Genomic DNA, 12,405 nt, shown 5'->3' with positions numbered 1-12,405 from the left:
ACTTATGAGGCTAGTGTTTTGCAGAAACGTGCTAGGACCTTTACTGATTATCCACAGTCAATGACTTAGCTCCCCTCTAGCTTATGTCAAGGCAACCATTTAGACTCTAGATTTATAGGTTTGAGCTTTTACCAAACTGACTTAGACCTATTCCTTTCTGTAACTGTTTAATTGAAACAACATTTATTCTGCAGGCACCTTTTATATTCTTGGCGCTATAAATTATTTTAGAAATGTTGAGTTTTTGTAGAAATTTGGTAACTAACTTGTTTCAGATGAAGGAATTAAAAGGTAGATAAGTGTATTTCAGAATATACTACTGTTGTATGAAAATCTTTCAGTAAGTAAAAATAGAATACAATGAACTTGCACACTTTTTTGCTAACTTCAAACTTTCCTGAAGAGTTAACAAGTGGTTTTAGAACGGGTAATTAGTTTTGTAATCAATTCATTTTCCCTTAAAGTAGTTTATTGTTCAATATTCATTTCTATCTAAAATCTGTGATACTTTAACCCTGAAGGATTAAAATAATAATAAACCCTTAAGTCTTACCCTTGGCCTCTTTCCCTTTCCCTTTTGCTTCTCTTGGCTTGACATTCTTGGGATACCCTTGAGGAGAATTTGGAGCCATCTCTTCGGGAGGAGGTGAACGAGTGGTGGTTGTGCTATTTTCTTTGTTTGGTTTGTGTACTGGAGAAGAGTGCGTGGAAGCAGAAGGACTTGACTCTAGAGGACTTTCTGTGCTTTCTGTTTGTTCAGGCTTTTCACTCTTTCGATCTATGTCATCCAGGCGCGGGAGAGTTAATTTTTCACTTGTTTCTAAGGTCTTGGTTAAGTATGCAGTGGAAAGTTCTCTGTTGAGAACAGTGTCTTCTGAATCCTCATCCTTCAACAAATTCAAAAGTTATGATAAGCATGACATATAATCATTTACTATCTGATCTTTTACGAGGATGTAAGGATATGCTATGCTACACACAAACTTCCTCAGTTCAGAAAATTTTAACTTAATCACTTGTAGATACCATCTAAATCACATGAAGCTGATTTTATATATTTTTCCTTTATCCACCCCATACAAATCACTCTGTACATCCCAAACCATCTTTCTCTAGTCAAGTCAGAAACATTCAGGTGCATCCTGGCCATTTCAATTCAAAGCAACCACTTTTCAGTCTACTGAACTAGTAGTTCAATCTAGGAGATAGAGGGAGATAGATTGGTGGAGCCGCACCCTACCATCCCTGAGGCAGAGGCAGCAGAAGGAGGCTCCACGAGAAGCAGAGGATCCCCTGCCTTCTTGCCACCAGGTAGAAAGAGGGGACCTAAGCGACGGGGGGGAATGGAAACGGGTCCCTGCTCGGCGTGCCAGGCGAACCCCTGCCCGGCCTCCCTCACCTTCCCGGTTGCCTTTACATAACAGATATGGGGCCCTCGAACTTGAGGGCGAGGCAAATGAGGCTGTAGATGAAGGTCCATCCAGGGGGTCGCCCAGGGTGAGGCAGTCAGCCCCACGCATTATGACTGCCGCTGCTAAGAAAAAAAAGGAGGGTAATTGTCGTAGGCGATTCCCTTCTGAGGGGAACAGAGGGCCCTATATGCCGACCGGACCCGTCCCACAGGGAAGTCTGCTGCCTCCCTGGGGCCCGGGTCAGAGACATCACTAGGAAGCTCCCTGGTTTGGTACGGCCTTCTGATTACTACCCGCTGCTGGTTATACAGGCTGGCAGTGATGAGGTTGCGGAGAGAAGTCCTGCAGTGATCAAAAGGGACTTCAGGGCACTGGGGTGACTGGTTGAAGGATCGGGAGCACAGGTAGTGTTTTCCTCTATCCCTACAGTGGCAGGGAAGGATACTGAAAGGAGCAGGAAAACACACCTGATCAACATGTGGCTCAGGGGCTGGTGCCATCGGAAGAATTTTGGTTTTTTTGATCATGGGGAGGTTTACACGGCACCGGGCCTGCTGGTGACAGACGGAGTTCAGCTGTCTCACAGGGGAAAAAGGATCATGGCTCATGAATTGGTGGGGCTCATCAAGAGGGCTTTAAACTAGGTTCGAAGGGGGAAGGGGATAAAACCAGGCTCACTAGAGATGAGCCTAGGGGTGGCGTGCCGATGCCAGGGGCGAAATCGATAGCCCAGCTCAAGTGCATATACACCAATGCACGCAGCATGGGCAGCAAGCAGGAGGAGCTGGAAGCCATTGTGCAGCGGGAGAGATATGACTTAGTCGCCATCACAGAAACATGGTGGGGTGACTCTCATGACTGGAGTGCTGCAATGGATGGCTATAGACTCTTCAGAAGGGACAGGCGAGGAAGGAGAGGCGGTGGGGTGGCCCTGTATGTTAGGGAGTCTTTCGATTGTATAGAGCTCAACGATTGTGATGATGGTACGGTTGAGTGTCTATGGGTAAGGATGAGGGGGAAGGCCAACGAGGCAGATATCCTGCTGGGAGTCTGTTATAGACCACCCAACCAGGATGAAGGGGCGGATGAAGCGTTCTATAAGCGGCTGGCAGAAGTCTCACAATCGCTAGCCCTTGTTCTCGTGGGGGACTTCAACTTCCCAGACGTCTGCTGGAAATACAACACGGCAGAGAGGAAGCAGTCTAGGAGGTTCCTGGAGTGTGTGGAAGACAACTTCCTGACACAGCTGGTAAGTGAGCCTACCAGGGGAGGTGCCTCGCTCAACCTGCTGTTTACTAACAGAGAAGGACTGGTGGGAGATGTGGTGGTCGGAGGCCGTCTTGGGCTTAGCGACCATGAAATGGTAGAATTCTCGCTTCTTGGTGAAGTAAGGAGGGGGGGCAGCAAAACCGCAACCATGGACTTCCAGAGGGCAGACTTTGGCCTGTTCAGGACGCTGGTTGAGAGAGTCCCTTGGGAGACGGTCCTGAAGGGCAAAGGGGTCCAGGAAGGCTGGACGATCTTCAAGAAGGAAGTCTTAAAGGCGCAGGAGCAGGCTGTCCCTGTACGCCGTAAGAAGAATGGGCGGGAAAGACGACCGGCCTGGCTGAACGGGGAGCTCTTGCTGGGACTCAGGAAAAAAAAGGAGAGTTTACCGCTTGTGGAAGAAGGGGCAGGCAACTCAAGAAGAGTACAGGGATCTCGTTAGGTCATGCAGAGAAGAAATGAGAAAGGCAAAAGCCCGGCTAGAACGCAATCTGGCCGCTGTCATTAAAGACAACAAAAAAAGTTTTTACAAATATATTAATGACAAGAAGAGAGCCAAGGAGAATCTCCATCCTTTATTGGATGCAGGGGGGAACATTGTCACCGAGGATGAGGAAAAGGCTGAGGTACTCAATGCCTTCTTTGCCTCAGTCTTTAACAGGCAGACCAGTTATCCTCAGGGTACTCGGCCCCCCAAGCTGGAAGACAGGGACAGCGAGCAGGATGAACCCCCCATAATCCAAGAGGAAGCAGTCAATGACCTGCTACGCCACCTGGACGCTCACAAGTCTATGGGGCCGGATGGGATCCACCCGAGAGTGCTGAGGGAGCTGGCGGAGGTGCTCGCCAAGCCGCTTTCCATCATTTATTAGCGGTCCTGGTTAACGGGGGAGGTCCCGGACGACTGAAAGCTTGCCAATGTGACGCCCATCTACAAGAAGGGCCGGAAGGAGGATCCGGGGAACTACAGGCCTGTCAGCCTGACCTCGATGCCGGGGAAGATTATGGAGCGGTTCATCTTGAGGGCGCTCACAAGGCATGTGTGGGACAACCAGGGCATCAGGCCCAGCCAGCACGGGTTCATGAAAGGCAGGTCCTGCTTGACCAACCTGATCTCCTTCTATGACCAGGTGACCCGCCTAGTGGATGAGGGAAAGGCTGTGGATGTGGTCTACCTGGACTTCCGTAAGGCCTTTGACACCGTCTCCCACAGCATTCTCCTCGAGAAGCTGGCGGCTCACGGCTTAGACACGTGTACTCTGCGCTGGGTCAAAAACTGGCTGGACGGCCGGGCCCAGAGAGTTGTGGTGAATGGAGTTACATCCAGTTGGCGGCCGGTCACGAGCGGTGTTCCCCAGGGCTCAGTTTTGGGGCCGGTCTTGTTCAATATCTTTATCAATGATCTGGATGAGGGGATCGAGTGCTCACTCAGTAAGTTTGCAGATGACACCAAGTTGGGCGGGAGTGTTGATCTGCTCGAGGGTAGGAAGGCTCTGCAGAGGGACCTGGACAGGCTGGATCGATGGGCCGAGGCCAACTGTATGAGGTTCAACAAGGCCAAGTGCCGGGTCCTGCACTTCGGCCTCAACAACCCCATGCAGCGCTACAGGCTTGGGGAAGAGTGGCTGGAAAGCTGCCCAGCAGAGAAGGACCTGGGGGTGCTGGTTGACAGCCGGCTGAACATGAGCCGGCAGTGTGCCCAGGCGGCCAAGAAGGCCAATGGCATCCTGGCCTGTATCAGAAATAGTGTGGCCAGCAGGAGTAGGGAAGTGATCGTGCCCCTGTACTCGGCCCTGGTGAGGCCGCACCTTGAATACTGTGTTCAGTTTTGGGCCCCTCACTACAAGACAGACATTGAGGTGCTGGAGCGTGTCCAGAGAAGGGCAACGAGGCTGGTGAGGGGTCTGGAGAACAAGTCTTATGAGGAGCGGCTGAGGGAACTGGGGTTGTTTAGCCTGGAGAAAAGGAGGCTGAGGGGAGACCTCATCGCTCTCTACAACTACCTGACAGGAGGTTGTAGCGAGGTGGGTGTCGGTCTCTTCTCCCAAGTAACAAGCAATAGGACGAGAGGAAATGGCCTCAAGTTGCGGCAGGGGAAGTTTAGATTGGATGTAAGGAAAAATTTCTTTACTGAAAGAGTGGTGAAACATTGGAACAGGCTGCCCAGGGAAGTTGTGGAGTCCCCATCCCTGGAGGTATTTAAAAGACGAGTAGATGAGGCACTTAGGGACATGGTTTAGTGGACATGGTGGTGTTGGGTTGACGGTTGGACTCGATGATCTTAGAGGTCTTTTCCAACCTCAATGATTCTATGATTCTATCAACTACTGAAGTAGTTCAATCTTCTCCCTCTATGACAGGCTCTCTCTATACACAACTATATACACCTCAATTCTTCAACTGTTTTCCAGAAACGTGCTAGAACATTTTACTGGTATACTTCTTGTGGACTTAAATGATTAATTATGGAATAATGAAGCATTTCAGAAGTGCTTAGTTTTTGTAGAAATTTGGTAACTAACTTGTTTCAGATGAAGGAATTAAAAGATAGATAAGCGTATTTCAGAACATACTACTGTTGTATCAAAATCTTTCAGTAAGTAGAAGTGGAATACAACAAGCTTGCATACTTCTTTGCTAATTTCAAATTAACTGTGCCACAAAGAACATGTCAGAGATCACATATGTGGTATGAACCCAAACAGGGGTTTTTACTTGATACGACATAAAAATGCGATGCTTTGGCACAGTCTGAATGAAGCATGGACAACGCTTAATATTGCAAATACAGATAAAACTGAACATACATTCAGGCTCATGAATACATAATTATCTACCAATATCAGTACCTGTAGATTTGCAGTCTGTTGTCCAGCCCCAAGAGATTCTTTCAGCTTTGATCGAGAAGGTGGCTGGCGTTTTACTTTCAAAGCAAGCTGAGCTTTTGCTTTGTGGGCACTGGTGTCTAATCTTGGAGTATCCCCAACAAAAGCATCAAAATCTGCAACAAATATGTACTACTTAAAAACAAACAAACAACAACTGGTAGGCAAGTTCTCCAATCCACTCTCCACAAAAACATTCAGAAGTTAAATCAGAATTATTCTACCTGTTAATCATTACTATGTGAAAATACTGTTTTATATATTACTACAATATTTTAAAACATTGTGATAGTAATTCCTAATTAATCTGAAATATATTTCTACCCAATTTCTTCAATTAAAAAAAAAAAATCCATCAGGATATAATTGTATTATGGCTTGAAAACTGAATTGTATTCTCAAATAGATGAGAATTTGTGCCCAAAATGTACTTTTCTATCCTTGTTCTTTAAGGTAGAAACTCTTTATAAAGTACATAAGCATCTAGCAAATCTTTTTAAAACATGCTTCTCATTTGAACCACTACCTGACATTTTATAACATTCTGGGCATAAAATTACAAGACAAATGAAAAAATCATAGCAAGTTTTGGTGTAAATCATAGCCTAAAATCAATGGCATTTTAGCTGACGTCTCTCAGTGTTTTAGTCCCATCAACATTATCAGTTTCACTGACAGAGAAGCTGAGGAACAGTGAAGATGGATCTCTCTCCATCCATCTCCTCTTTCCCACAGCATTTAAGAAATACATTACTACAATACTGAAAATGTTGGGGGACCTAAACAAACATATCCACACTGGCTCAAACATTTACCCAGTCAGCAGGAAACAGAAAACACTTAATTTCTTTTAACAACAAAAAAACCGCTACACATATAACTCCTCCTAATTTTTGTTAGATGCAAATCAAAGATCCTACAACCTACTTACCAGAAATTAACATATCTGAAGAATTCAGTCTTTCTTCTATTGTTTCTGTTTCTTTTTCTTTTTCTTCTCTTATCTTTGACTGTTCATTATGTTGGCCTGGACTTTGACAGCCATCTTCCAATAAATTGCCACATCCAAACATATATGGCATTCTCTCATATACTTTTAATTTACTTTCAAGCTCTGAAATCTGCAAGAATTAAAATTCAGAAGTGAGATACAACTCTTCAAGAATGCAGAAGTTTATTTCAAAATATAATACTGCTTTACTTTTTCCTGATATATTTTCAGCTGTTCTGCATATTTCTGGTCTCTCTCTTCAAGTAGCCTTGAATGTTCCTCTTCTTTTTTCATAAATTCTATTTCTCTGGTGAAAGAAATATATACATATATATGGAAGAGTAATATATAGAAATGTAGAAAAACACATAAAATAGAAATATGCACAGTTGCATTTACAAAAAAGCATTCTGTTTAAACGTTGGAAAAAATCAGTCTGTAAAGTATAACTGATTCATTAATATTGTAACATCACAAAATGACCTATGTATTTGTATGCTTCTACTGTCTTCAAAAGAAAATACATATGACACTAATTTACTCTGGGCTGAAAAAGGATGTGTTGCAACACTTCTTCTACAAAGTTACAACCATATCTCTACCTTTAAAAGTGGCAAGCAAGTTGCATATACATTTAAAGTGTGAAATATGTGCAGGATTCCAATTGTTACATCTTACTCTCTTCCACAAAGATACATGCACACACAGTATTTTCCTTCCAAAAGCTATGGTAGAATTCTTTGTAGGAAACTAAATTGCACGTCAAGTTTCTACTTGGTTCATCCTACAGAAGTTGCAAGGGCTGGGTTTTACAAAAAGAAACAACGATTACAAGAAGGAAACAAAAATAAAAGCTGCTTTTTCCTGCAAGTCAGATGGAATAACATACAAAACCAGAAAATAAGTGTAGAACATCTACACAAAATGCAAAAGCTTCAGGGACAGTCAATAGTGAGGAAATGGAAACGAGCATTCATCGTTCGAACTTCCATGCAAATAAACTTGGGAGGAGAGGGGAAAGGAGACCTCTAAAAAACTCACCAAACAGCACAAAAATGCACTGTGAAAAGTAACATTTCTGGATGTGGACTACAGAGCAAAAGATCACGCAAACTGCCTTTAAAAATAAGTAGCAAATGGAGAAATTGGGGACAAAAGAATTATATGCTTACAGTAACTACCAAAAGCAATAGTTGTGTTCTGTATTAGCAAGACACTTCTAGAAGTATTTTGCAATTAGCTCTTACTTAGCTAAGCGGAAAGAAGGTAGAGCAAATAGACACAACTGCATGACAACAGTGTTCATCTTACACAGGTGTATCTAATAAGCAGTATTACCTCTACTAAAAAAAACCCCAAACCTGTTAACAGATTGAAGATACTGTTTTCATGCTGCCATTTTGATGGGCTAGATACATATCCCAAACTCTTAATTTTCCTCAGAATTCCTTTTACTCCCCCTACAAGATATAACTCCTAACTCAGACTGAATCACACGTATCTGGCTCTTACTATATGTTCTTTGATACCTACCCTATCTGGAACATTTAAGTTGGTCAAAGCTAGAGGGTTTTTCACAAACAGCAAAAGGTATTGCCAAATACCTCATGCCAAATTTCAAGTAGTCCTTCCAAAAGTATAGATGCATTACAGTTTCTCAACTAAGTTGTTTTAAAAATTTGTTATTAAAATATTAAATCTTTTTTCCTAAGCTTAGAATCAAAGGCAGCAGCAAAATTTTTGGAGAACCTTTCCAGAAGCTGGTGACTTAAGGTATGGAAGAATTCAGCATGTATAGCCCACTGCTTCCCTAAACTCTGACAAATGAAAGCGTGTTAAGCAAATCCTAACCCTAGGTATTGTTGTCAGTTTTCCCCATAATGCACGAAACATACAAGCAAGAAATAGAGACCTGGTATTTTGGGGTACTTACTTTTGTTGGTAATCTTTAAGCAATTTCTTGGCCTTGTTGTATTTCTTTTCAAGGGCATCACATTGTTCTTGAGTTTCTTTAAGATGCTCATTTACTGTTTTGCATAAACTCTGTGCCTCTAACCAGTAGGTCTCTAACTTTTTAATTTTCTCTTTGCTTTCATCTAAGTTTTGCTGAAGTTCGGCTCGACTTAGTTTCCATTCATTTTTTTCTGCTTCAACAATTTTTAACTGAAAAGATTAATACTTAAGGAATTAATCTAAACTATAAGATGAAATGAAAAACAGTTGTTTACACATGTTTAAGTAGAGAATAGCTAATAACAATTAAATACGTATCAGTAATATTAAAACAAGACACTGAACTTCTAAAGAAATCGTATCAACTCTTCCAACCCTTGCTAATCCAAGTAAGTTTAGAGCTCAAACCCAAGAGTCTTTAACTACTTCCTCATTAGTATTGCTTCTTTTTAAAGAGATAAAATGAATAAGACCTTTATTGTTAGCTTCTGTTGACTTGATCAAGATCTCACCATCTCTTAATACCTCTGGAGAGGCCTATTTTGATTACCTTCAAAGGCAACTTGAGATACAGAATCTTAACCTGTATAAGATAAGCTCCCTGTCCTACTAATTTGTTACCAACAGCTTGTTGAATAAAGCTAATGAGACCAGTTGATCGTCCCTGATACTTTATAAGACATTGGTCTTCCTAACAAATTGTGATACATCCATGGTTTGCTTTCCTAGGGCTCATGTATAAAAACACCAAACATTCCCTCAACAAAGGAAAGGGATGGGGCCCCTTCAGCTTGACAGCAGCCATGTTATAAAAGGGAATGTTAACATGTGAAGTTCTCCAGGCCTTGGAGGAGTGAGCAGGCAGGATACAGCTTAGTTTGTCCATGCCTTCTTCCTTGGGGACACCATTTACACTGAGGAAATCATTGCTTTTGAAGCCAGTTAAGATCACCTGCTGATAGAGCAGAGACGTTGAAAGGACCAAGAATTTCTTGAATTAAAAATGGGGCAGTAAGTTGTACTAACACCAATGTTTTAAACAGCTTTTTAGCAATCCAGTTGGGCCAAATTTCAAGAATACTGCAAGGAGGAGGAGCACCATCAGAAATCAAAATCAGAACTGTCATAAGAACACAAAGAAGTTTTGGCTGCCTTGCCTCTACACTTGGAGCTCTGAACATTTGCAGAGTGCAAGAAAAATCCCAATAGATACTGTTATTCAAAATTATAGCAATCTGAAGCACTACCCCCTTCCCACTCGCTACCCGCCCCCAGCAATGTGCTGCAACTTGTCCTAGAGTACACATTTCTCGGCAAGGCAACACAGAAGGGCAATGGAATAAAAGAAGCTGCTCACCTACAACAAATATTTCCAGAAAAAGGCCATGCACAGATCTCCATCAGTGGAAAAAGCAGCAAAAAGACCAAGAAACCCCTTCTCAGAGAACACAGAAGTGTTGAACCAATCCCCACCAAAAAAACAAGCTGGAAAAAATTCTCTCCCCAGAGCAGGTCAGAAATTTGAGGAGGGAAAGAGGGGAAACAAAGTAACAGAAATAACTTTCTGGTAACAGAAGGTCAGCCACAAACCATTGTCTGTAAATGCCAAACCTATACTCAAATAAGACAAGTTCTATTCACTGAAAATGTTCTCATATTTGTTTGGGAGCTTGTTTCATACAGTACTCCACTCTATTCAGTTCTACTCTAAGCAGTAATACTGAAGCATTCATTTTATAATGGCAAAGGGAGGATTTTGGGGTTAGGGTTTTTTGTTTGTTTTGTGTTGGTGTTTTGTTTTTTGTTTATTTTTTTTCATTTGAGCACAGCTCTTCAGCTTAGAAATGCCTGTCTAGCACAACACAGAGTACATAGAGCCTGAGGCCTAAAACAGATCGCTGCCTTCTGCATTCAGCCTTTTCTTGGTAAAATTCGTAGGTAGAAGTAAAATTAAAAAACCCCACCACCAAATAATAAGATTCTTTGAAAACTTACTTTCTCCTTCAGTTGATTCACTTCAGCTGTTGTTACTGCATGTTTTAATTGTAGCTGAAACAAACAAACAAAAAATTGTATGAGCACACACAAAATGGCACTTGAAATGCTAGTTTTAAGTATTTGTCCATGATTCCCTTCCTCCTCAAACCATTTTTATAGCAGCATAAAGTCAACTTAATTATTTGTCAGTTACAGAAGCTTTTATTAAAAAAATAAACTCAAATTAAACCCCAGAAAGTTCCACGGTACTCTATTTGCTACAAAAATCAATACTTGACCACCCATAGTTAAAAATCCCACATTGTTGTCTATACATTACTAAAAGCGAAAAGGTTAAAATAACGTTTCAGTGTGCCAGTAGAATGAAAAGGCAGCAATGCACTTATGATGACAGCTGGTACACAGAATCAAGTAAAAATTTAACAGTACTAAATATTTTTACTTATCAGCACTTACAAATAAACTTTCCGGCTTTTTTTGTAATTAAGGCTTGTACTCTACACCACAAATCTTCATAGGATTATTAGAAATGGATAAAGGCTACACCTAAGCCAAATGTAAAGGTTATTGTTAACATGTCTTAAGAAAACAGCACACATATGAGTGCAAAAGCACATTTTTTTGACAACTATTAGTTATTTCTTGTATCTCACTTTCCATCTATAACCCTGGGGGGATTTTTTTTTTTGGCAAGGCATAGTGCACCAAACACACATTAAAACAAATGAATCCATGACTATCCTTTACGTAGATTATGTTAATAACAGCACAGTCACGATTCTAGCTGAGAATTTAATTGTATCCCAAGTAAATATAGTGCTTATGAAAAGATGCTGTAGCCTGCTGCTATGCTTCCTAACCTAGAAAAACTGTAAATGTTCTCTAGTGATCAATCGCCTGAAATTTCAACTTCCTTAATGACATCATCAATGTTATCAAGAGAGCAAATTTAAGGAGGTCTGCAAAATACTGATCCTTTATAAAAATAAGCTGATGTATGCACAAATGGCATCTGACAAAACAGTTTCTTTGCAGTACATTTTTCTCCTTCAGAGTGAAAATGACACTTAAAATGACAGTTAAATCTACCAAAGAAGCCCAGACTCCTAAATGCCAAAGACTGCACCACTTAAATCCCTGACTAAATTCCACAGACCTGAATAAAGCAAATATGCTCCTTTATAAAAACCTTGGGAAATGGGAACCCGTTTTTCCAATTATGTTAAATTGGGATTCACAGTCTGGAATGCCCTATTGGGTTTACAAACTCATTACTTCCAAAAAATACACCTGTGCTGGTTTTGGCTGGGATAATTTTCTTCACAGTAGCTAGTACGGGGCTATGTTTCGGATTGGTGCTGAAAACAGTGTTGATAACACAGGGATGTTTTAGTTACTGCTGAGCAGTGCTGACACAGAGTCAAGGCCTTTTCTGCCTCTCACCCCACCCCACCACCGAGCAGGCTGGGGGTGCACAAGAAGTTGGGAGGGGACACAGCTGGGACAGCTGACCCCAACTGACCCAAGGGATATTCCACACCAGATGACGTCATGCTCAGCATATAAAGCCGGGGGAAGAAGGAGGAAGGGGGGCATAGTCGGAGTGATGGCATTTGTCTTCCCAAGTCACCGTTACACGTGATGGAGCCCTGCTTTCCTGGAGATGGCTGAACACCTGCCTGCTGATGGGAAGGAGTGAATTAATTCCTTGTTTTGCTTTGCTTGCGTGCGCAGCTTTTGCTTTACCTGTTAAACTGTCTTTATCTCAACCCGTGAGTTTTCTCACTTCTACTGTTCTGATTCTCTCCCCCATCCCACCAGGGGGGGAGTGAGCGAGCGGCTGTGTGGTGCTTAGTTGCCAGCTGGGGTTAAACCCAGAAGGGATCACCTGAAAAAACCC

General features: G+C 42.2%; 1 protein-coding gene across 4 annotated transcripts in view; it reads right to left on the bottom strand.

Annotated features, from left to right (window-relative positions):
• Positions 1–12,405, bottom strand: part of LOC143162355 (neurabin-1-like) — a 49,371-nt gene that overhangs the window by 18,305 nt on the left and 18,661 nt on the right. For all 4 annotated transcript variants that reach the window (XM_076342599.1, XM_076342600.1, XM_076342602.1 and 1 more), the window contains exons 8-13: positions 10,503–10,556; positions 8,488–8,717; positions 6,765–6,861; positions 6,495–6,684; positions 5,528–5,679; positions 554–887 (exon numbers count right to left, since the gene is read on the bottom strand). In XM_076342599.1, the coding sequence (XP_076198714.1) occupies positions 554–887; positions 5,528–5,679; positions 6,495–6,684; positions 6,765–6,861; positions 8,488–8,717; positions 10,503–10,556 (1,057 nt within the window). The remainder of the gene's footprint in view (positions 1–553; positions 888–5,527; positions 5,680–6,494; positions 6,685–6,764; positions 6,862–8,487; positions 8,718–10,502; positions 10,557–12,405) is intronic.

This window comes from Aptenodytes patagonicus, chromosome 6 (genome assembly GCF_965638725.1).
Source record: "Aptenodytes patagonicus chromosome 6, bAptPat1.pri.cur, whole genome shotgun sequence".
In the NCBI taxonomy this organism is placed as follows: domain Eukaryota; kingdom Metazoa; phylum Chordata; class Aves; order Sphenisciformes; family Spheniscidae; genus Aptenodytes; species Aptenodytes patagonicus.
The sequence above is the reverse complement of the archived record's forward strand: the minus strand, read 5'-3'. Positions and strand labels throughout refer to the sequence as shown.